Source organism: Danio rerio, chromosome 7 (genome assembly GCF_052040795.2).
Source record: "Danio rerio strain M-AB ecotype USA chromosome 7, GRCz13ab, whole genome shotgun sequence".
In the NCBI taxonomy this organism is placed as follows: domain Eukaryota; kingdom Metazoa; phylum Chordata; class Actinopteri; order Cypriniformes; family Danionidae; genus Danio; species Danio rerio.
In genome coordinates, this window is record NC_141027.1 from 6,570,001 (window position 1) to 6,593,881 (window position 23,881).

Genomic DNA, 23,881 nt, shown 5'->3' on the forward strand with positions numbered 1-23,881 from the left:
CTGACCTCTCTGTCAAAACAGAACATCTAAAAGTAACTGCAGTATGTAATGAGGTGTACAGTAAATAAACTATTTTAAAAATCAGAGTGGCAGATGATTCTGGATGTTATTTAATCAGTGATCAGCCAATGGATCTAATTAGATGTCCTGGATGAGAAAAGAAACCTTTCGGTCACAGAAAAAAATTCTTCTGTGACAGATGCACATGGAGTTGTGTCCTGTGATTGCACTTTTCAATGAACATCCTCCGAATATTACAGGTTTATCCAGTTGTACTGCAAATGCTTTGGCATTTTTGACACTGATAGCAAGACGGTGCAATCTTTTACTGTGGAAACAAAGATCTCAGATGCAACAATTCATTCCTTTCGAAAATATTACATTTACAATATATTGCCACTTTATTACTTAGATTTAAGATTTTTTTTACTTCTACAGACCGTCAATCTGATCTGTAGGGTTTTTCAGTTGCACATTACATGTGTGCGTTGTATAAGTATCTGTGGACTGTGTGTTTGAAATGTGTGTGTTGATGTGGGTTATTTCTAAATTTGAACGATCCCACATATATTTGATACATAACAGACATCATGCTTTTTTATTTTAATTAATTATTAGATTTTTTTATGTGTTATCGTGATTTAATTTCGTTTATGGGGAAAGCATCGTAGGAAGTGTTGGAGAATGTCACTTTTTAAAGTAATGCATTACAATATTGAGTTACTCCCCAAAAAGGCAAAAATGCAACTAGTTGTGTTACTTGTTGTTTTAAGTAAGTAAAGTGTTGCATTACTTCAACGTTTCTTTTCCTTACTTTTGCTGAGGCTTGATCTCTTTTAGAACCTTCAGGGGTTTTTTTTCAATAGAGGAGCTCTGCACACTGTATAACAAAACACTGTACATCCTAGACCCACAGTTTAAAGCAGTGGTAGGGAACCTATGGCTCGCGAGACACAAGTGGCGCTCCAGCTGTCTCCCTTCAAAAATAGTTTGAGGTTTAAAAAATTATAACCGTCACTATAAATCCAAGTTTCCTATTGAAAATACAATTACAGTTCCTTTTTAGGGCTTTTTTTACAGCAAAATGAGTAAGAACTCAGTTTATAATAAAAGGACATTTAAACTAATCCGAGTGTAACGCACTGTGGGTAAATCTGAATTGCGACCCCAATAAAGAGCAAACAACTTACATTTCTAGAGTAACCTCGTGCACGTAAATTCAAAAAACATTTATAAATGGTGATGGTGATTTTTTTTAAATTATTATTACTATTACTTTTCCTTTTTTTAATTATACACTTATATTTCTTTATTTTTGAGTTGTGCATGGACATAAAGGTTTTGTTTAAACCTGTATTATTTATAGTAGTATCAGTTTCTCTTTAAAAAAAAAAAAAAAGGCTCTTTGCTGAAAAAGGTTCCCGACCTCTGAATTAAAGCAATGTGTTAGTTCCTTTCAGGACTTAACCAGTTAAACTCCAGTAGTACTATTTTGGGATTTCAGCCTGGATTTTGCCAACCCAAATTTAAAAGCTTCCCAAAACCACATGCAAAGGTGTAAATGCAAAGATTTGGTATCATTTTAAAGAAAGCCCTTTGAATTTTCATAAAACATTATTGAAAGTGTTTAAAATAGCTGTATATGTCGTCTGTGTTATAATAAACACCTAAAAACACATTGCGTCTTCTATTTTTTTTATAAACTCAAATTTGAAAGTGTACCTTTTAGGTTCTGTGTGGTCATTGTTTTCATATTTCACTATTCTTTTGTTTGATCAAGCATAATTCACTGTGTTTGGAGCACGTCAGACATATAAAAGGATTACTTATGCACATCACCTCAAAAACAGAGGAGAATGGCCCTGAAGCACACAGCATAAGGTAAGAGATGACAGCTGTCTGTGCTATCTGGGGCTGCTTATTGATCATAAATGTAATGTTTTCACTTCTGCACCATGGAAACACCACGATTCATTCAGCAACTGTTTGATATGTGAATATAATTCAGAAAAACAATAATGCTAGAACTGTATGAGCACCGGCAAGAGCTTTCATTTAAGCTATAACTTGTACATGTGTCATATGAAAAATATGAAAATGAACCAATGTTCACTACCCAGCTCAGGTATACAAAAAACTGTGTATTTAAGTGTAAATAACTTTTGTACAGTAGAATAAAAACCAAAGTGATGCATATGTGCATAAAATATAGATTCTACACTTTCAAACGAAACCACTTACGGGGGTCTGGTGCAATGCTAGCCCTTTAAATCTTAAAGTGAAAGTCGATGATGTCATGCAGGGTTTAACTAGTAAATTTGTGCCGGAACATGCCGGATCCGAAACCTCTGAAATCTGAAAACCTCATTGTACAATCCTCCTCCTCAACCACCCTCCCTGTCCACTAACTTTTTTTCACAACTCCCAAACCTTCTTCACTTTCATCTGCAACAGCTCTACATCCTCGGGTAACATGCCGGATCCATTACCCCGATCAGTTCCGGGACCTCGCAATTCATAAATGAAGCACTGCCTACTTTTGTACTTTTCGTCTTAGTTACGTAATAACATTATCCTGGGTGGCACGGTAGCTTAGTGGTTAGCACTGTTGCCTCACAGCAAGAAGGTCGCTGGTTCGAGCCCCGGCTGGGTCAGCTGGCATTTCTGTGTGGAGTTTGCATGTTCTCGCCTGTGTTGGCGTGGGTTTCCTCTGGGTGCGCCGGTTTATTAAGTAAGGGGTTAATTGAGCTCCGGGGTATTGAATAAGCTAAATTGGCCGAAGGGCATGAGTTTGAATGAGTGTATGGGTGTTTCCCCAGTACTCGGTTGCAGCCGAAAGGGCATCCACTGCATAAAACATATGCTGGAGTAGTTGGCGGTTCATTGCGTTGTGGTGACCTTTAAAAGAGATTAAGCTAAAGGAAAATGAATGAATTATCAGCATCGTTTAGCAAAATTCCCTTTTATGGTCAATCTGATCATCATACTGTCTGCACCCAAATATTTTCCCTAACAAAGTTTCCCACTGGGGGACGTGATGACCTGCAGCTCAGATTTATCATTCTGACAGGACTCTCAATGCTAAATAAACCAGCGTTCATCTCCAACAAAGCCTGAGATCTGCTGTCACAACCTCCCCTAGGCATGACAGTCCTGACCATCAATCCAAGTCAGTTTAGTTTACTTAAACAGCACGCAAAGTCAGAGACATCCTTATATTCCGGCATCTTCATACACATTCATAATAAAGAAACCCAATTTGTATCTGTAAAATCAGAAGGAAAACAACAGTTAATCCTACAGCAAACACAGTCCACACTAAACAAAAACTGGTGCTCATGTTTCCGAATCACATTCAAGATTTTGCAAAGAAAACACTGGACGCCTCAATGGAAAAAGGAATGTGTGCATTTAAAACTCTATTAAACCTTTGCATTACACCCTGCAGCCAGAGCAAGTCAAACCGGTCCAAGTTTGTTCATTCTCACAGTAAAAAAAAGATTAGTTATTTCACCTAAAAATAGTGAGTAAACTTGTTGTAATTTGAAACTGTAATGTAACTTAAGTTGACTTCATTTTTATAATTATGCACATTGGTATTTAGAGACATTGGTGTATGGGTAAAAGGGTAAAAAACTGGATAAATGATAAATGGCTCAGCTGACTTAGCACAATGGTGCGAGGTGCTTTTATTTACAGTGTAAGGTGTCAAAATCCCCCCAAAATCCCAAAAGATAATAGTACAGCCCATGTTCATTTACTTGATTTTTTTTTTTTTTTTTTTTTTGTCAATGAGTTTATTCACTTTACATCAAGTCAACGAATCACTTTTAAAATGATTAACTTTAAAAATTAATTGGTTGGGTTTAAACACTTTATGTAAAGTAAGCATTGCTTTAAAAATAAACTCAACTAATCGCTTTAAAAGCAACAGGTTTACTCACTTTTTAAAAAATAAAGTCAACCTTTTAAAAACACTGGAAGAATCAGATGCTTTGTTTTCATTAAGAAACTTCTTCATGCTTTTATCAGCAGCAGGGTGGATTACTGTAATCGGCTCCCCACGGGCCTGCCCAAAAAGACAGTCAGACAGTTGCAGCTCATCCAGAACGCTGCAGCCAGAATTCTGACCAGAACCAGATAATCAGAGCACATCACACCTGTCCTCAGGTCTTTACACTGGCTGCAAACTACATTCACAATAGAGTTTAAAGCATTATTACTTGTCTGTAAATCACTAAATGGCCTCAACACATTACAGATTTGCTCACTGAATACAAACCTAACAGATCACTCAGATCTTTAGGATCAAATACACTAGAAATTCCAAGAGTTCAGTCAAAGCAGGGTGAATCAGCTTTCAGCTACTAACAGCGCCCACGCTGCTGGAATCAGCTTCCAGAAATGATCAGATGTGCTCCAGCATTAGGCACATTCAAATTAAGTCTGATAACACATCTGTTTAGCCTTGAATGAGCACTGTGCTCCGATATATCCCACTGTTGTGTCTTTCTTTTTCATTCTTTTATAACCTGTTTAACACATTTTCATCTGTTTTTCATCATTTTTATTATTTGTTGTTTTTATTTCTTTTACTTGTTTCTTTTATTTGTGTTTATGTAAAGCAGTTTGAATAAAAAGTAAAAAATAAAAGCAACAAATTTACTCACTTTTATTAAGTAAAGTCAACTAATCGCTTTAAAAGCTATAAATTTACTCACTTTTATCAACTAAAGTCAACTAATCGCTTTAAAAGCAACAAGTTTACTCACTTTTATTAAGTAAAGTCAACCAATCGCTTTAAAAGCAACAAGTTTACTCACTTTTATTAAGTAAAGTCAACCAATCGCTTTAAAAGCAACAAATTTACTCACTTTTATTAAGTAAAGTCAACTAATCGCTTTAACAGCAACAAATTTACTCACTTTTATTAAGTAAAGTCAACTAATCGCTTTAAAAGCAACAAATTTACTCACTTTTATCAACTAATCGCTTTAAAAGCAACAAGTTTACTCACTTTTATTAAGTAAAGTCTAATAATCGCTTTAAAAGCAACAAGTTTACTCACTTTTATTAAGTAGTCAACTAATCGCTTTAAAACCAACAAGTTTACTCACTTTTATTAAGTAAAATCAACTAATCGCTTTAAAAGCAACAAGTTTACTCACTTTTATTAAGTAAAGTCAACTAATCGCTTTAAAAGCAACAAGTTTACTCACTTTTATTAAGTAAAGTCAACTAATCGCTTTAAAAGCAACAAGTTTACTCACTTTTATTAAGTAAAGTCAACTAATCGCTTTAAAAGCAACAAGTTTACTCACTTTTATTAAGTAAAGTCAACTAATCGCTTTAAAAGCAATAAATTTACTCACTTTTAAAGCGATTGGTTGACTTTACTTAATAAAAGTGAGTAAACCTGTTGCTGTTGCTCAAAACTGAGACAAAAAAGGTTTAAACATGCACAAACAAAGATTTACAATATTTTTTTTGTCCAAAATGTTACACTTTATTTTTCAGATTTACTCTTTTGTCCAAAGCTTTCCAAGAAAAGGGTTCGCCTTAAATTGCTAGCAGGCGTTTTCGTTCAAAGATTTCTAAGAAAACAAGTTCTGCAAGACCTGAAACCATTCACTGTCATACAATCTGTGTAATATAGCACGACAAAGCTACAAGCTGCAATCCTGTTCTCTCATTCGACTTTAAACTACCTTCTCAAGCTATTGCTACATCATTTCTGCTTCACAAATTTGTTCATAAAATAGTGTACAGAAAATGTTTACATCAGGGGTGTCCAAACTCGGTCCTAGAGGGCCGGTGTCCTGCATATTTTAGTTCCAACCCCAATTAAACACACCTGAACCAGCAAATCAAGCTCTTTCTCGGTGTACTAGAAATTTCCAGATAGGTGTGTTAAAGGAAGTTGGAGCTTAACTACAGGACACCGGCCCTCCAGGACTGAGTTTGGACACCTCAGGTTTATATCAAGTGTTGTTGTCAACTCTAAACCTACTCTGCAACTCAGAATTTATTAAAAATAGCTGCAGCAGACCACAGAGTTCTGCCTAAAGCGTTTACATGCGGTCAACTCCTTTTGTTTCCGCTTACAGAAGTTTATAGTGGCTGAGAATAGACTGACATCATTCAGAAAGTGGAGCAGTGAAGGCTGTGGTGTGTGTGTGCGTGTGTGTGTGTGTGTGTGTGTGCGTGAGATCCCAGGCAAACCCAAAGACGAGCTGCCAAGGAGTGTGTTAAACTGCAGGAGTGTGTGGACATTTGCCAGCAGAGCAAATAATGCAGCATTCAGAGCTTCAACGGTGACTAAGCAGAAACACACTCGCACTGAAACACGCTTCAGCTTCTGAGATTACGCTTCAGGTCAATGCTTTTCCACTTTAGAGAGTTCATATCTGCACTGCTTTGTTTAGTTTTCTTCATATTTTATGATCGTAACGTCTCCTGCTCCAGGCATCGGCATTAAAGAGAGTAAACAGACACTTTGATTTACTGAATTTAAAACAAACATTAAGATATAAAAAGAGACTTGTAAATAAGGTATGCTTGATTATTTATAGACGACCATTTCAGTATCGGCTGATGAATGCTGTTTTGAACGTTTTCATTATCAATTTTCGTGTACAGCCCAGACGTTGCGTTAACCGAATATTTTCCGTCATTGACGGATTGTTTTCAGCAGTGATGGAAAAATCTGAAGGTGATCCGTCATTTTGAGGGATTATGCTATTGTAATTTGTAGCGAACTGTAATTCCCACTCCTGTCCAGCTGATGGCGATTGCCTTTGTTTTGTCTCCTCTTTGTCACCGCTGCGCACAGTTGCAAAAATCTCACAGCAGCTGAGTGTGAGAAGATTCTTTAAACGGCCGAATAGGCCTTTTTCACACTTCCTGGTTCCGGTAAGCGAAGCAGTGTACCACAACATCCGGTTTCAATGCGACGGAGCAAAAATGAATGGCAGGGTCATCCCATCGCTGTGATTGCTGCGTTCCCAGCTGCACCAACTCAAAAACGACACTCTTACTTTAATGACCACGATCTCCCAAAAGACGAAGGACAGGGAAAAGCATGGATGACAATATTAAAGGGGGTTGAATGCCGTTTCAAGTTATATGCGGGAGTACATTCATATGCTGTATGCATTTCAAAGCGGAGATTATTATGTTTCATTAAAGACTGGTGGTCTATGGTTTATTTTGAAGAGTAATTATAATATAGACAAAACTCCAGTTAAGCTATCTGCCTTCCACAAACAAGTGCTCATCATGGTCATTCATCTATAAGCATGATTTATCCCTACATTGTTGTTGTTTGGAATAATAGACAGTTCATACAAATGCAAATCTCTTTTTTTTAATTGGTTTGACAGCAAAATTATTTGTTTAGTCAGTTATATAATAAAGATGGTATACTTTAATGTGCTATTAAAGTATACTATCTTTGTGTTATTTAATGTGTTAATGTTTAAAATGTTATTTGCTGTTCTTTAAATAAATAATAAAAATGAATATTATCCACGAGTAGGAGCTAACGTGTTTCCAGACTTGAGAAAACCTCACGAGCATTAAACAACCTGTAATGTATTAACCGATAGCAACTCGCCTGTACAGCTACCTCGCCATTCACTATATCTGACTCTGAATAAAAAGGAAGGAGGGGGTTAGCACAGTTTACAGACGGGACTACTGACATAAACTCATCCTGCTGGATGTTAAATAGCCAGGTTAATCTAGTTTACGAATGGCTTGAATGAGCAGATTTGATGCTGTTGGCTGTGCACCTTACTGGAACCTGACGATGCAAACGCTGCGTGTAAGACACGTTTTCTGCACAAACTCTGCAAATCGGTATCATCTTTTAAATGCTGTTTTATTAAGGCAGTTTTACACATTCACCGAACAACATCTTCCTGTCCAAATTATGGCAAAGTTGACCGTGAGAAAGTCATCCGCTGTCCCGAGGCTGTCATGTCTCTGCGACTCCTAGCGAACCCGGAAATATCGATACACTGCTTCGAAGGGCGCTTCCGGTGTTCAATTCCGCTGTGAAAAAGGTCTATAGTTGTGATATTAATAAAGGTGAAAAAAGAGGAAGTGATGCAGTGGACGATGAAGAACAAACTGACTAAAATCCTCAGTCGCCGACAGCTGTTACGAGCCAAAAAAACGGCAGCAAGGAGGTCAGGTGCTTTGGTGTGCGTTGTGAGCACTACCGAACGCAGACGGGTGCAGCACAGACGCGCTCCTGGTGCAGAAGGAGCGCGTGCTTTACTATTTTTTTCCAGGTGAAACGAGTGCTTGCATGATCGGGAAATCCCACATTCAGAGAATCCAGCAAACTTTGTTCTGATCACAGCCTTAGTAGAAATGTTTCTAACTACAATACCCTGGCTGAAGTGGCGCTAATTTTTGGTCACGAGAAGTCGACTTTCCAAGGCAAAGACACAGAATTTAATGACGACGGCCTCTGCATCAGTCTCCCTTGATGCGTTTGATTACGCACAGACAAGCACCCTGTTCAGCTCGACGCAGGAGGAAAATATGATATTGATATACCATCAATGAGAGTTTTTGTTCATTTGTCAAATAAATAAATGAATAATTTAGCCTATATGCTGGTCGTGCAAGTTCATTATTAAGATATGAATGTAAAAAGCCATCAGAAAGTCTGCAAATTAAATAACGATCAATAATAAGTTATGACGGACATTTTACAACCCTCTCCATCAAAATGACGGACAATGAGAAAGTCTCACGCGACCTCTGGTACAGCCTTTACATAGTTTATTGAGAAGCGACACAATCAGCTGTCATTATAACAGAACAACTATCCCAATTTTATCATCATCCAGAGTGTTGGGGAGGTTACTTTAGAAATGTAATAGATTACAAATTACTCTATTTAAATGTAATCAGTAGTGTAACCTTTTCAATTACATTATAAAAGTAAAGTAACTGATTACATCCGATTACTTTTAAGTTTATAAAAGATATTTTCAACAAAATCATTTTTAAGCATTTATAGCAGATGTGAGCTTACAGTAGCTCTGTTCACTGTTAGCATTTCAACATCTTTTATCACTTGGATTAAGATTATTATTGCGATTTTTCATTTTTAAATCAAAGCGACTTAAATCCACGTCGATCATATTTCAGTAATCAATAAAACTGTCAACATTTGAGGCATAATAGTTCAGTTCAGTTATTTACTGTAAATAATATGCTGAACCAAACCGAAACAAAGTATAGTGTATATAACAGCAAAAACAAAACAATCCAATAAAACCAGGTGTTACACATTTAAAATTCTATAGTAATTTATAGTAAAGGAAAAAATTTAGTATATTTTCTAATAATCATTATGTTGCATAAATATATTTACAACTCTTCATTAATAAATTACACTACATAATGAAGAACATGTATGTAAAACTAATAGTAATTAACATACTTTAGCCTTTCCTACTATAAACTATAGACCTCCTCTCCCTCAGTCATCTTTCCATCAAGCAAATTTCTTGTGTTAGCCTGATTGGTTGGCGACGTCACTTACCAGAGCGAAAGGTGGCGGTAATGCACCAAAAATTTCACTAATAATTTAGTTCACTAAAAACTTCCCTAATAAAATAGCTTCGCTACTGAAAAGCTTTTTGATTTATCAAGTAGTGACGCTACCAACACGCTCCTAAGAAATGTAGTTAGGCTAGTAGCGTCACTGTTTGCAGCTTTCAGACTAATTGTATGCTAGTAGCCTTAAGCTGTGTTCACACCAGACACGAAACAAATGGATAAATCGCGCTATTTGCGCATAAATAGCCGCGTGAACATTTGAGTTTACTCACTTCATTCGTGCGTCAAATCCGCTTTATTCGCGCGCCAAATTCACTTCAGAACAGACGCGGGTTCGTGTGATAGGCAGGGCCTCTGTCTGCCCAGTGATTCTAGCTTCGTTGCTAAATGGCTAACATGGATTTTATGAAGAAAATAACAGTGTTCATGTGCTTTATGAAGACTGAAAAACAAAGTTGATACGTTTAGGGCCATATCTGAGTCTACTTGATCCTTTCAGAGGTGCACCCAACTCTGTGAGCTCATAAACTCCATCAGAAACTGAACCTGGGTGATGGAGGCTTTCAGCGGTGCTTTTGAGTCGAGCACAGTTTGATGAACTGCGTAGTGCTACGTCACAATCACGCTCTCACAAGAGCAAGCCCCTGATTGGTTAATGCAGCACGAATGTCCGCTTAAGTTCAGATTTTTGAACTCGAGTGATTCGCATGAAATGCGCATTAAACGCATTAAGCACGTCATATGCGCAAAACGCTCAATTCAAGCCATGCCATTTGCGCATATCGTGCCATTCGCGCAATTTACGTCATTCGCGCTTATCGCACCACAGGATGTCTATTCGCTCGTTTGCATTGACTTAACATGTAAATCACTCGGCTTGATGCTTCTTCCGCATCTGGTGTGAGCACACCATCAAGCTTTCATCGGCAGAGAGGATTAACGTAACTGGTAGACATTAAGGGTGTCACGATCCTCCAAATCCTCGATTTGATTACATTTTCGATTCTAAAGTCACGGTTCGATTTTCGATTATGAATAATTAATTAATTAATGACCAATTAATTATTTGTAGCCTACCGTTTAAACTACCTGACCTGCATGGTCTTTATTTTACCCATAAACAAATCATACAGTAAATGAATAAAGGCAAGATACACACATAATTACCTTCTGTCAATCACTTTTTCTGCGGGACTCGTGAATAGGCAGTGATCTGTGTCGTTATAATGGCGTCAGTAAAAAAGACGCACAACCAACAGGAACCAGCCAACAGTATCTGAGGTGTTCGCTAAAATGACTAAGTACAAGTGAGTGAAAGATTAAAGCAGTCCTCTGACTGCCTGGACCTGCTGTCTCGAGCTCATATGGCTGTGTGTGCGTCTGTGTTTGTGTGGTCACGTGATGTGCATTTTCAGAGGTAGAGAGGAAGGAGGGCTGCTCAGAAATGCTACACGCCACTGTGGATGTCAAATCATTGTCGTTCTAAAATGCCATTTAAAAACAAAGACCGTGTAAACAGGGCCTGAGTATGTACTTTTCACGAATGGATTTGCAACGGGGGCGGGCGGAGGATCGCGATGCCGGTGTTGTCTATCGGACGAACCGTACGTAATACGTAACATAGCAGAGCTTGCAAACAGTGTTTTTTTGTTGACAACACGAACGTTGTCAACATAACTCACTGGAAATCCAAAATGCTTACACACCGGCGACTTCATTGAAAGAGGAGAGGGTTTAAGTTCTGTCGACGGGTCTCCTGCTTCTGCAGTTTAACAAGCACTTCAACAAGCCTGTTTTTTCCCGCTTGGCAAGCCAAGCTGACGTGACATGGGGGCGTGGCAGCATCGACGATTCTATTTTTTGATTCGATAATCGAAATGGAGTATAAATTTCGATCGATTTCGATTAAAAATCAAAATCGTGACACCCCTAGTAGACATGGTGAGCAGCAATCAAACCAAAAAAAAACTTTTAAAAGCATCAGAACATCACCGCTTTATTAAAAGCCTTAGCAGAAGGCATTGTACACAAACAGGCAAAGCAACAGATTTATTCAACATATTTAGATGTAACCCCATTTGTAATCTTTAACATTTTCATATGTAACTAATTTAATTACATATTTTTTAAGTACTGAACATGTCATGTTTTCCCTGGGAATAATATTTCTAAAGGAGCAGTTGACATGGAATTGAAGCAGGTTTTGGTGAAAGGCCAAACAAAACAAACATAAAAATAAAACCCAACAAAAAAAATCTGAGACATGAGTTATGTGTAATGAGAATGAAATGACAAGTCCTGAACTACTGAAATGTGTTTAATACTTTCTATAAAAGGTTTGTGTTTCTATCTGGTAGCTTAAAGACACCTCTCATCTCTCGACTTCATCAGTGTGTAAAAATCTTGATGGTTCTGGTGGTCTCGACTATCAAATCAGAGCTTTATTTTGTATTCTCTATTGGATTCAGATCAGGTGATTGGCTGGACCATTCTACAGCTTTCTCTGAAACCATTAGAGAGTTTCCTTGGCTGTGTTTTGGATCATTGTCTTGCTGAAATGTCCACCCTGGCTTCATCTTCATCCTCCTGCTATTGTAGATGTTGGACTGAAGCAGCTGATATTCATTTATACAGAGGGCAGAAGGGCAGATGGTTGCTAAAGAACCACTGAGAGATTTCAGCTGCTGTCTGGGCTTTCACTGCCTTTCTACAGCTCTCTTTCTTCAAGTGTTCAATACTTTTCCCTGTGTCGTTATATTGTATTACACACAACTTCTTTTATAAACTAATTAGATTTGTTTTCTTTGCATATTTGGATTACTTACGTTGTCATCAACATCCGGGGAAAATTTCAAGTCAACTGCACCATTAGAAATATGTTTTCTGAGAAAAATGGTGACGTGCTGAATACATATTTCCCCCACTGTATTCATGAAAATCTCCTTTGATTCATTTCTTAGCCCTATAAACAAGTAGAGACACATCATGATACCTCAGTTTCTGGACAGATGCTGTCGACCAATCAGAACGAGGCTTAAACAAGAACCAACTGAGAGAGAGATTTGTAAGAACAACTAGTTCTGCAAGTTCTGAAAGCGGTGTCATATAATCTGTGTAAAAATATATATATATAATATGCTACAAAAGCTAAGATCACGAAAAAAAATCAATGACATTTTCTTTTACTGTGATTTATATATTGCAACATGAATACAACTTCACAAGAATACCATTTGTATTTGTAAATAATTCAGAATATTTGATTGGTGTGATTTTGTAGGGGAGCATATTTGCACAGATTATAATAAAAAATGAAAAGCCAAGTTAAATACAATAGAGAAACTATACAATAATTTATGATGTTCTGGGGAGTCGAAGTATTTGGGAACAAAAATTAAGTCAAGTGTAAAATAACACTGTATGATTTCTATTGTATAAACAATTGGATATTGTAGAATTAATATTTAGGCTACAAATGTTTAATTCATTGTGCTCAAATGTCTTAAATTTGCTGGAAAAACTTACACACACTGTAAAAAAAAATGTACTGTTTATTTCCCGCAGCTAGGGTACTGAAAAAAACATTTAAAAACGGCCATTACATTACAGAAATTTACCTTAAAATACCAGATATTGAATTACAGAAGTTTACCGTGAAATAACAGATACTGAATTACAGAAATTTACCGTGAAATACTGGATATTAAATTATAGAAAATTACCATAAAATACTGGATATTAAATTACAGAATTTTACCATAAAATAACAGATATTAAATTACAGAATTTTACCATAAAATAACAGATATTAAATTACAGAAATTTACCGTAAAATAACATATATTGAATTACAGAAATTTACTGTAAAATAACATATATTGAATTACAGAAATTTACTGTAAAATAACATATATTGAATTACAGAAATTTACTGTAAAATAACATATATTGAATTACAGAAATTTACCGTAAAATACCAGATATTAAATTACAGAAGTTCACCGTAAAATTACAGATATTAAATTACAGAAATTTACCATAAAATTACAGATATTTAATTACAGAAATTTACAATAAAAAAACATATATTGAATTACAGAAATTTACCGTGAAATAACAGATATTGAATTACAGAAATTTACTGTAAAATAACGAATATTTAATTACAGAAATTTACCACTAAAAAACAGATATTAAATTACAGAAATGTACCGTAAAAACACATATTAAGTTACAGAAATTTACCGTAAAATACCAGATATTAAATTACAGAAATTTACCAGCAATATAAATGTAAGCAAATTTCTGTAATTTAATGTCCATTATTTTACGATAAATTTCTGTAATTTAACGGCCGTTTTTTTAAGGGTTCTTTCAGCACCCAAGCTACCAGAAATAGAACACAAAATATTTTATTTTCAAGAATATTTCAATGAATTATAATCATTTTAACCATTTAATAATGTCTCTGCATGTCTCTGTACACATTTACAATAGGAATGAACAGCAGGGGTGTGTTTATGAGGTTATTGTCGCCTACAGGTAGGGTTTCTCTCTTGGCGTGGCTGAAATACAGACAACAGTAACAACAGACATAATTACAGCAATTCTCACTGCTGTATATGCATGCACAATGCTACAAGCAATCAGGCATTCTGCACTGTAAATAAAGTAAATAGCGGTGTTGATGCTCATACGCTCAGACACTGCTTTTGATGTGCTGTGATCAAATGTCAAATAAAGAACTACTAAAGTGCAAACAATGCTTTTGTCCACCACTCAAATCTCCAGTTCCACACAATCTGACATTATGAATTCACTAAAGCTAAATATTATGTCCATCTTAAAGCAACAGGGGTTTATTGTTTAAGTGCAGAGTTTTTTTTTTTTTTTAAATGAGTGTCTGTTAAAGAATAAAATACTTAACTTAATGGTAAAAATAAATGTTTAATAATGTGGGTTATAGTTATTTGTTGAACTATTTTCAAATGGTAAGGCAACAGCATTCATAAAGTACCAGGGGTTGGGATTTTAATATTTGTTTATGTAAATTTAGAAGTCCACTGGGGGAAAATATATGTTTATATATATATATATATATATATATATATATATATATATATATATATATATATATATATATATATATATATATATACACACACAAGTGCAATCATGTGGAACAAAATCGATCAAGGAAATAAAAGACTTGAGGAGGTTAAAAAAAAGCGATCAAAAGATGGTTGTTTGATGAGGATAATTAGTTTGCATGGTGGACGATGATGTTTTATTTTCGTATGTTATTTGATTGTGAATGTGGCTGCAGCTGCGTAAAACATGTGCTGGATAAGTTGACGGTTCATTCCGCTGTGGCGACCCCTAATTAATAAAGGGACTAAACCGAAAAGAAAAATGAAGGAATGTATTTGTGAATTATTTTGTTGCTGTTTTAAAATGTGGAGGTGCTGTTTGTTTTATGCATCATCTGTATTTTCAACAGTGTTGGGGAAAAAAGTAATATATTACAATCTGTAGTTACTTAAAAAAATAAATAAAACGTAACTAAATATGTTACTTACTTTTTAGGGACGCAATGTCAATAAAAATCTGCTGTTATTTTATTGTAATTTGCATTTTTTTTACTTTTTTTTTTTAAGAGATGAGGTAGACGTAAAATTGTAATGTATTACTTTTTTCCCAACACTGATTTTGAAGCCATGCTAGGTTTTATTTAACAGTGAGGACCACTATGGAAACAAGCCCAGGGCTTTATTGTGTTTATATCCTCGACAGTTTTTTATTTCAAAATGTATGGGATACTTGTATTTTTGTACAGCTTGTCTAAAATATGTCAAGTAAATTCAATTAAATTCAAAACAAGACATTTTTGATTCTTGATTTAAGGATGTTTAGATATTCTGACATAAAACAAGACCAAAACTAAGTAATAAAGGCATTTTTTCCTGTGTAAAACTGCACCAGCTGGCCTGAGTGTGCACCAAAGATAAGAAATAACAGGGTGAATATGGTGAAACAGCCTTGACTTTCATCACTTCCTGTGCCACTCATTAAAACCCAGCCTGACCACAGCAGCTGCCCGTGTGTTTGTCGTTTAAAAGACTTTTAATAGCCATAACATGCATGAAATCACACTCGAATACTTCACATACTGAAAACAGACACAACATATCGTCCTCTAGTGTGAACAAAAATATATATAAACTCTTAGAAAGCGATTCACGACCATGAAACACGTTTTTGGTAGATTATTTAATAGATTTTCAGCGTCAATGTGAACTTCAGGCGTGTTTTGGTCTTTTCTGCAGACCGCAAAACAAGGAAATTGACTTCATAACTCCTCCTAAACAGGTTTTAAAGATGTTAACTTTATATAGACGTTTTTTATAACGCAGCCTACGTGTGAGGATTATTAAATGTCCAACTAAACACGACAAAATCATGAAAAGTAAAGCAAAATGACAGTCGCGTTTGTATGAATGCAAAAAGACAAGCGTTCAGACTTTAACGTTACCTCGTGTGATGATTTGCAGTCCACTTCCGACTATGAGCTTGTATTTTATAATCCAGGAGTTCTGGCTGCTGTTGGATCCTTTAAACATCTGGAGTTCATGCAGTTTGACGTTTTGCCTCTGATTTTTTTTTCACTCCGTTAAAAACAGCAAAACCGCCCAGCAGATTCGAGGCGCGTCTGCGCAATACGCGATAAAAACGGAACGCGTTGTGACGTATCGCCAGGTTGACCAATCAAAGAGTTCGGTTTCGCGTCGCGTACAGACGCAAGAAAACTAGATTAGTACGAGAAACATAATAGTAATAACACACAAAACAAATATGACATAAACATTATTTAGCAAATTAACTTCAAGGTAATAATATTGTATATTACAATTATTTATATTTGTACTGCTGTGTGTGTGGTTTAAATGCAATAAATATGTTCTGCTAAATATAATATAATATAATATAATATAATATAATATAATATAATATAATATAATATAATATAATATAATATAATATAATATAATATAATATAATATAATATAATCAATTAAATTAATATAATATAATAAAATATAATTTAATATAATTAAAATAATATAATTTTATATAATATAATATAATTAATATAATATTATATAATATAATAAAATATTATTTAATATAATATAATATAATCAATATAATATTATTTAATATTATTTAATATTATTAATATAAAGTAATATAATATATCATAATATATTATAATATAAAATAATATAATATAATTATTATAACATACCATACCATAATATAATATAATATAATATAATATAATATAATATAATATAATATAATATAATATAATATAATATAATATAATATAATATAATTTATATAATATAATAAAATATAATTTAATATAATATAATCAATATAATATAATCAATAGAATATTATTAATATAAAGTAATATAATATAATATAATAAAATTAATATAATATGATAAAATATAATATAATATAATATAATTTCTATAATTTCTATAATATAATAAAATATAATTTAATATAATATAATCAATATAATATAATCAATGGAATATTATTAATATAAAGTAATATAATATAATATAATATAATATAATATAATATAATATAATATAATATAATATAATATAATATAATATAATATTATTAATATAAAATAATATAATATAATATAATATAATATAATATAATATAATATAATATAATATAATATAATATAATATAATATAATATAATATAATATAATCAATATAATATAATTAATATAATATGATAAAATATAATATAATATAATATAATATAATATAATATAATATAATAAATTATAATTTAATATAATATAATCAATATAATATAATTAATATAATGTGATATAATATAATATAATATAATATAATATAATATAATATAATATAATATAATATAATATAATATAATATAATATAATATAATATAATATAATCAATATAATATAATCAATATAATATTATTAATATAAAGTAATATAATATAATATAATATAATATAATATAATATAATATAATATAATATAACTATTTTAACATACCATTATATTATATTATATTATATTATATTAAATTATATTATATTATATTATATTATATTATATTATATTATATTATATTATATTATATTATATTATATTATATTATATTATATCATGTTCCGGCGCCATAAAAAGTATATTAAAACCTTTTCTCAACAATTTTCACAGGATTTGAGGTGTTGGCGTTAGAAAGACCACCATCTTGTGGCTAAACATGGCAGACGCAGCATAAAATAAACCAGAGATGCCCAAACTATCGACAGTGGGCCAAAGTTGGCGCATGCATGGTAAGAAAGAAGCGAGAATGATGAGGTAGTTAGAGCAGAGATGCCCAATAGGGCCCGTGGGCCAAAGTTGGTCCATGATAACTTTTGAAATGGCCCGCCATCCCATCTGAGAAGAGAGGGGGAATGATAAGGGTGGTTTCGAGATAGTCAATTCAAATTTAATGTAAACATTTGTTTGTTTGTTTTATTGTTAAAAGCTACTGATTAAATGTTTCAATCAAATGGTGTAAATTTGAGACTTTGGTGAGCAAATCAAGTCAAAGACAGATTCTGCTTGACTAGTGTGTTCAGCACTGAACTCCACTGTGTTATCAGGCAGTGCACACATAGGGCTCAACCTTTTTAGTGCCCTTTTTTGCCCTTTTTAGTCTTGGATAAAAAGTGCCCTTCCAAAATGATCAAAAGTGCCCCCTCGACGCGACACACCCTCCGTCCCGCCCTTCAGTAGGCGCACGACAACACTGATCTTGAGTACGCGCGCTGACCTTTGGATGGTCTCTGCACGGGCCTGTGTGTGTACAAGAAGACATTTCCTTCATCCAGAGTGACAAAGATGGAGCATGAATAATTTTCCAGTAAATGGCTGGAATCAGGCGCTTCGCATGCAATAGACACAGGCTTATACACTTCTGTTCATATGACTTCAGCGATAAGGCAGGTGGGAGAACTTTCATTTTTGTGTGAACTATTCTTTTAAATAGAAAAAAAAATTCTGCATCATTACTAAATGTATAAAAAAGATTACATCTAGGCTACATTTAGTTTATACTTTGCTTTATAAAATCTATTTAGTTTTTATTTCCAATGAATCTAACAAAAAACGCTGAAAATAAGAGACGCGACTTCATAAATACACAAGGAATATGTATGATATGGATTTTTCATTCATTCATTTTTTTCAGCTTAGTTCCTTTATTCGTCAGGGGTTGCCACAGTGGAATGAACCACCAACTTATCCAGCATATGTTTTACACAGCGGATACCCAGTACTAGGAAACACCCACATATACACCCACAAAAATATATACAGCCAAAAAAATTATCGTCGCAGTTTTAAAGTTTAAAAACTCAACGAACAGGAACGACAAATCCCACGATGCTTTGCGTTGTGTTCCCGTGATCCCTTGCGCCTGAACGCGTTTGTGCCGTTCATCTTCAACATGGCTAACGAAGGGCCGCAGGATCCAAATATAGATTTTAATACATGGACCCATGGCGAGCTGCAGGCCAAATTGGCCGAATTTGGTGCTCCCAATATGGGTAAGTTAACAACTCTTTCATTACATCGCTGCGGGACAGTATCGCTGAGTTTTTCATTTGTTAGCTAGCGTTAGCCTGTTAGCCTGTTATTTTCCTGTCCGGTGCCCGGGCCTCAGTGCACCAAACGACGCGCTTACACATGTTGTTCATTGAAATGTGTGTTGGAAAGCTGGTTTTGCTCTTGATTTTGCTGCTAGTAATGCATTAAGTCGTGTATGTGATATAAGTAAAGTGTATGATAAGTCGTCCCCGGTTGAACCGAGTGAATGTTTTTGTCTGAACGGGAAATGCAATGGGATTTAAGTGCAGAACTTTTTATACACACATTTTTATACACACCAATACTTTAGCTGCATAATAAATCGTGTAAAATGTCTAATTCACTGTTTATTATCATCATCATTTAAGTTACCTGTGGTTTTCTGTTATCCAGGTCCAAGAGAGGAGCTCATAGACAGACTGAAATCTTATGCACAGGTAAATTAGTTAAGGGTTTTAATTACAGATACAACGTTATTTACATTTTTTTTGTCCTAACATAATCTTTATTACGTTTTCAGCCTGGCATGATCTTTAATAAACCAAACATACCAGGAGAAGACAAGAGCTTGACCACGGTACTGTGTCCTTTCTCTTATTCTCTTAGCAGTATAGTTCACCACAAACATGTAAATTCTGTCACTTTCTCACCCTTTACTTGATCAAACCCTGTTTGTTTTTGTTCAGTTGAACGCTGAAGAAGACGTTTTGAAGAATTGTGTAAACCTGTAACCATTGATTTCCATTGTTGTCCAACTATGGAAGTCAATAATTACATGAGTAACTCCATGCAAATGTGAACCTTGCCATGATAAAACTACGCTTCAACCAAAATAGCCAAACTGTTTCTACATTTTTGGTGTAATGACAAGTGACACAAGTGCCAATTTTACATTTGTCACATACATAGCGAAGCTTTTTCCTCAAAAATGCAAAAACATGTAAAACTAAATACAATCAATCATGTGTTCTTTAGAGAGCAACTCCTATCCTTTTTATTAGGATTGTTTCTTTTGGGTTGGGCAGTTTGATTCACAGAATTTCTGCAAAGTATGTTGTAGACCAGGTGTGGGCAAACTTGATCCTGGAGGGCCGGTGTCCTGCACAGTTTAGCTCCAACCCTATTCAAACAGACTTCCCTATAGAGTTCAAGTGATCTTGAAGACACTGAGGCCCCGTTTACACTAGTGCGTTTTAGTTTTAAAACGGCGTTGTAGAATGAAAACGATCCGCGTCCACACTCGCGTTTTACCCAGCGTTTCTGAACAGCTCTCCGTCCACACCAAAACCCTGAAAACGCACATCACGTGACCACACACACACACTCGGGCAAGCGCTCCAGCATTTCTACCCAGATGAGAGCTCTGCTTGTCGGACTGCTCATCAAGCATCTCCCGCTGGATCTAATCTCACTATATTTGCTAAATGTGATATTTCATTCATCTTGTTGTCTTTATCTAACGACATAGGCCAATTCCCTGACTTTGGTCATTGGAAACTGTTAAGTTACTTGTTCACGGGGAACATGTTTTGGTTAAGCGCAAAGATAAGTTAATGATTAATCCAGGTACATTGACTGATCGCTTGCCTTTATTTCCTACAATGTATAAACTTATTGTATGTTATACTTTTATAATTATCGATTATTAAAACTGATATTCAGCAAAAGAGAGGGTGCGTTTCGTATTTTCACTGAAATTGAAAGGAGGCAGTTGTTATCGGCTCTGTTTTGTTATAAATATCCACACAGTGAAGATGACGCTCATATATGCAGCACGGCGCCTCAACATTTCTGCTGTCTGTTAAGTTGCTAATATTAAAATGAAAATAGGCAGTTCCTTAAATCATGTTTACATTTTATTGTTGATAAAGTGAAACAACGTAGCCAGGGTGATGTGAATGAAGTTATAAAGTACACTGTTCCCTTTGAAGATTTACCCGTGTCCTCTGTATGTTTTCCATATCAAACTGAGAAGGGGGAGACTGCAGCCTTGATCAAACTTGCGAAGTCTTAACTTACAAGAAGAGGATGCGAGACTGAACTATGTGTGGGCTACTTAATATTGAGGAAAAGCCCCAATCAGATAGGTGAACGTTTGCAGCCCCGCCTCCGTTTTCAGATGTCTCCGTCTTTCCCCATCCACACTGAGACGGAGCAGCAGCGTTTCAGAATGAAAACGGCCTCTCCAGCGTTTTCAAAAAGCTCCGTTTTCGGCGCTCGAGAACTCCGGCGTAGTGTGGACGGATGGCGTAACCGTAGCAAAACTTATGCGTTTTCAAACTAAAACGCACTAGTGTAAACGGGGCCTGATTAGTTTGTTCAGGTGTGTTTGACTAGTGTTGGAGCAAAACTCTGCAGGGACACCGGCCCTCGAGGATCAAGTTAGCTCATCCCTGTTGTAGACTGTAAACTCGCAGACTTTTTTTGGTCACATCCATAACGCTTGTTTATTTCCCTCATTTAAAGTACAAAGCATGTTCACAGATTGATATATTTCTGCTCTCACAACTCTGTGGCTAGTTGTTTCGTAAAATATAAACAGATGTTTCAACATGATGTTAACATTTACTTTCTCTGTGAATTTATGTTTTGAGCTGTTACTGCAAATGTCACATCCATAACGCTGGAGTTGCTCATGTTTTCAACATTTTTCAAACTATCTTCTTTTGTGCTCAACTTATTTTGGAACAAGTCAAGGGTGAGTAAATGACAGGAATGTGAACTATCTCTAATGTCTTGGTAATCTAATAGTCACTTTGCTCCCGTTTGTTGTTAAGCTTTAGATCACCAATCTCGGTCCTGGAGGGCCGGTGTCCCTGCAGGGTTTACCTCCAACTTGCCTCAACACACCTGCCTGAATGTTTCAAGTATACCTAGCAAGACCTTGATTAGCTTGTTCAGGTGTGTTTGATTAGGGTTGGAGCTAAAATCTGCAGGACACCGGCCCTCCAGGAACAAGTTTGGTGACCCCTGCTTTAGAATATAAAAGCTATAAGATTTGTTGTGTGTGTGTGTGTGTGTGTGTGTGTTTGTTTGTGTGTGTGTCTCAGATGCCCGGTCTGCCACCCATGCCCCCTATGCCTTCGATGCCCCTGCCGCCTAGCATGAACATGATGCAGGCCATGAACATGATGGGAGGCCCTCCACCGATACACATGGCTATGGAGCCACCGGGTATGATGCAGCATGACGACAGGGGCCCACAGGTAAGAGACAGAAGCTGCATCCCAAATCGCATACTTATGCACTATTCTGCGCCATTTTGTAGTCTAAATAGTGTAAGTAGTGCGTTCACACTGAAAACTCTGAAAATAGTAAGTGCACTTTAATTACCCGGATGATGCACTCATTCAGCCGGTAAAGTGAAGTGTGTAAAGATGGACACTTCACACACTCAATGACCACAGTTTTGCTCACGTAGCGGAAGGGGCGGAGCTATTGGGTGCACATGTTGGATAACTTTATATATTTTGGATGGTGAAAGCAAAATTCTCCTACGAAAGTGATTATAGCGCCCCCGATGGTGAATGCGGTTATACTCACGGCAGGTATTATTTGATAATTCAGTAATTTATTTCACTGATTTAGCAATCATCAAACGTCATCAGGGAAACGGTTTGAATTTCTGCTTAGTAAAAAAACATTAGTGTGCCATTTGAGACGCAGCTAGAGTGAGAGAGTCTTTCCATTGTTAAAACCGTAAAATAGGATAAAGTGTTTAGTGCTAGTAGATCAGAAATTAACTATCTATTATTACATTACTAGGGTTGGGTGCAGAAACCTGGTGCCATTATGGCACGGGTACCTATGTAAATTCGGTGCCTAAAGGCTCCTACACACCGGAATGTTTTTAGTTTGTTTATCGGCAGCGTTTTACGAGACGTTTTTCAGTGTTCAAACCCAAGCGCTTTTCACTGGCGTCAAGCAGAAGAGTATGCTAAATCACTCTTTTGACATTAGATGGAGCTGCACAACTTTAAGCTTCTGACACCGGCTTATAACAAAGAAGAGGAGGAGGAGAGGAAGTTCACACGTTTGTTTATAAACGTATATATACTGGTGACCCGAACAAGCATGGATGGTTCACGCAGCAGCTCTAGCGATGAAGAAATGATTATTGTTCACCAGTTCGATAAGCAGCTGCACGTTCATATCGCCTTTGGGCGTCTTCTTCAATGTGCGCTCGCATTGACAGTTTTGCGCTTGAGCGCCTCCAAGTGCTGTTTACTGTAACTTCAGCAGCTTCGTGCACGTGAACAAAAGTGCCGATCTGATTGGTGGAGAAGGTTTTGACGCGCAAAAAAACGAGCATGAGGCGTTTTTTTTTTTTTAAATGACGCTTTTGTGCGTTGGTGTGCACGATCACATTGACGCCCGTTATTTAGTTATGAGGCGTTAAATATCAACGGAAAACGCGAGCAAAAAACGTCTCTGTGTGCACGGGCCTTAATTCCAGTGCCACTGGTGCTGCTACAAGGACGTAAGAAGCATCAAGGAGTGCAACAAAGCACACATAAGTACTCGTTGTCACACCATCTCTAAACATTTATTTCTAACCAACTTTGAGGGATGCAGACGCCATCGGCGATA

The 23,881-nt window shown here is 35.6% G+C and overlaps 2 protein-coding genes across 3 annotated transcripts in view; one reads left to right on the top strand and one right to left on the bottom strand.

The window, feature by feature from the left end:
* capn1 (calpain 1) overlaps positions 1–16,274 on the bottom strand; it is a 68,869-nt gene extending 52,595 nt beyond the window's left edge. For both annotated transcript variants that reach the window (XR_015494660.2, NM_213459.2), the window contains 1 exon segment: positions 16,115–16,274. The gene's annotated coding sequence lies outside the window, so the exon portion shown is untranslated.
* Positions 16,275–19,084: 2,810 nt separating this feature from the next.
* The window catches only part of sf3b2 (splicing factor 3b, subunit 2), a 43,238-nt gene continuing 38,441 nt past the window's right edge, over positions 19,085–23,881 (top strand). The window contains exons 1-4 of the mRNA NM_001105277.3: positions 19,085–19,251; positions 19,685–19,728; positions 19,812–19,868; positions 22,342–22,497. Of these exons, the coding sequence (NP_001098747.1) occupies positions 19,152–19,251; positions 19,685–19,728; positions 19,812–19,868; positions 22,342–22,497 (357 nt within the window). The 5' untranslated portion in view covers positions 19,085–19,151. The remainder of the gene's footprint in view (positions 19,252–19,684; positions 19,729–19,811; positions 19,869–22,341; positions 22,498–23,881) is intronic.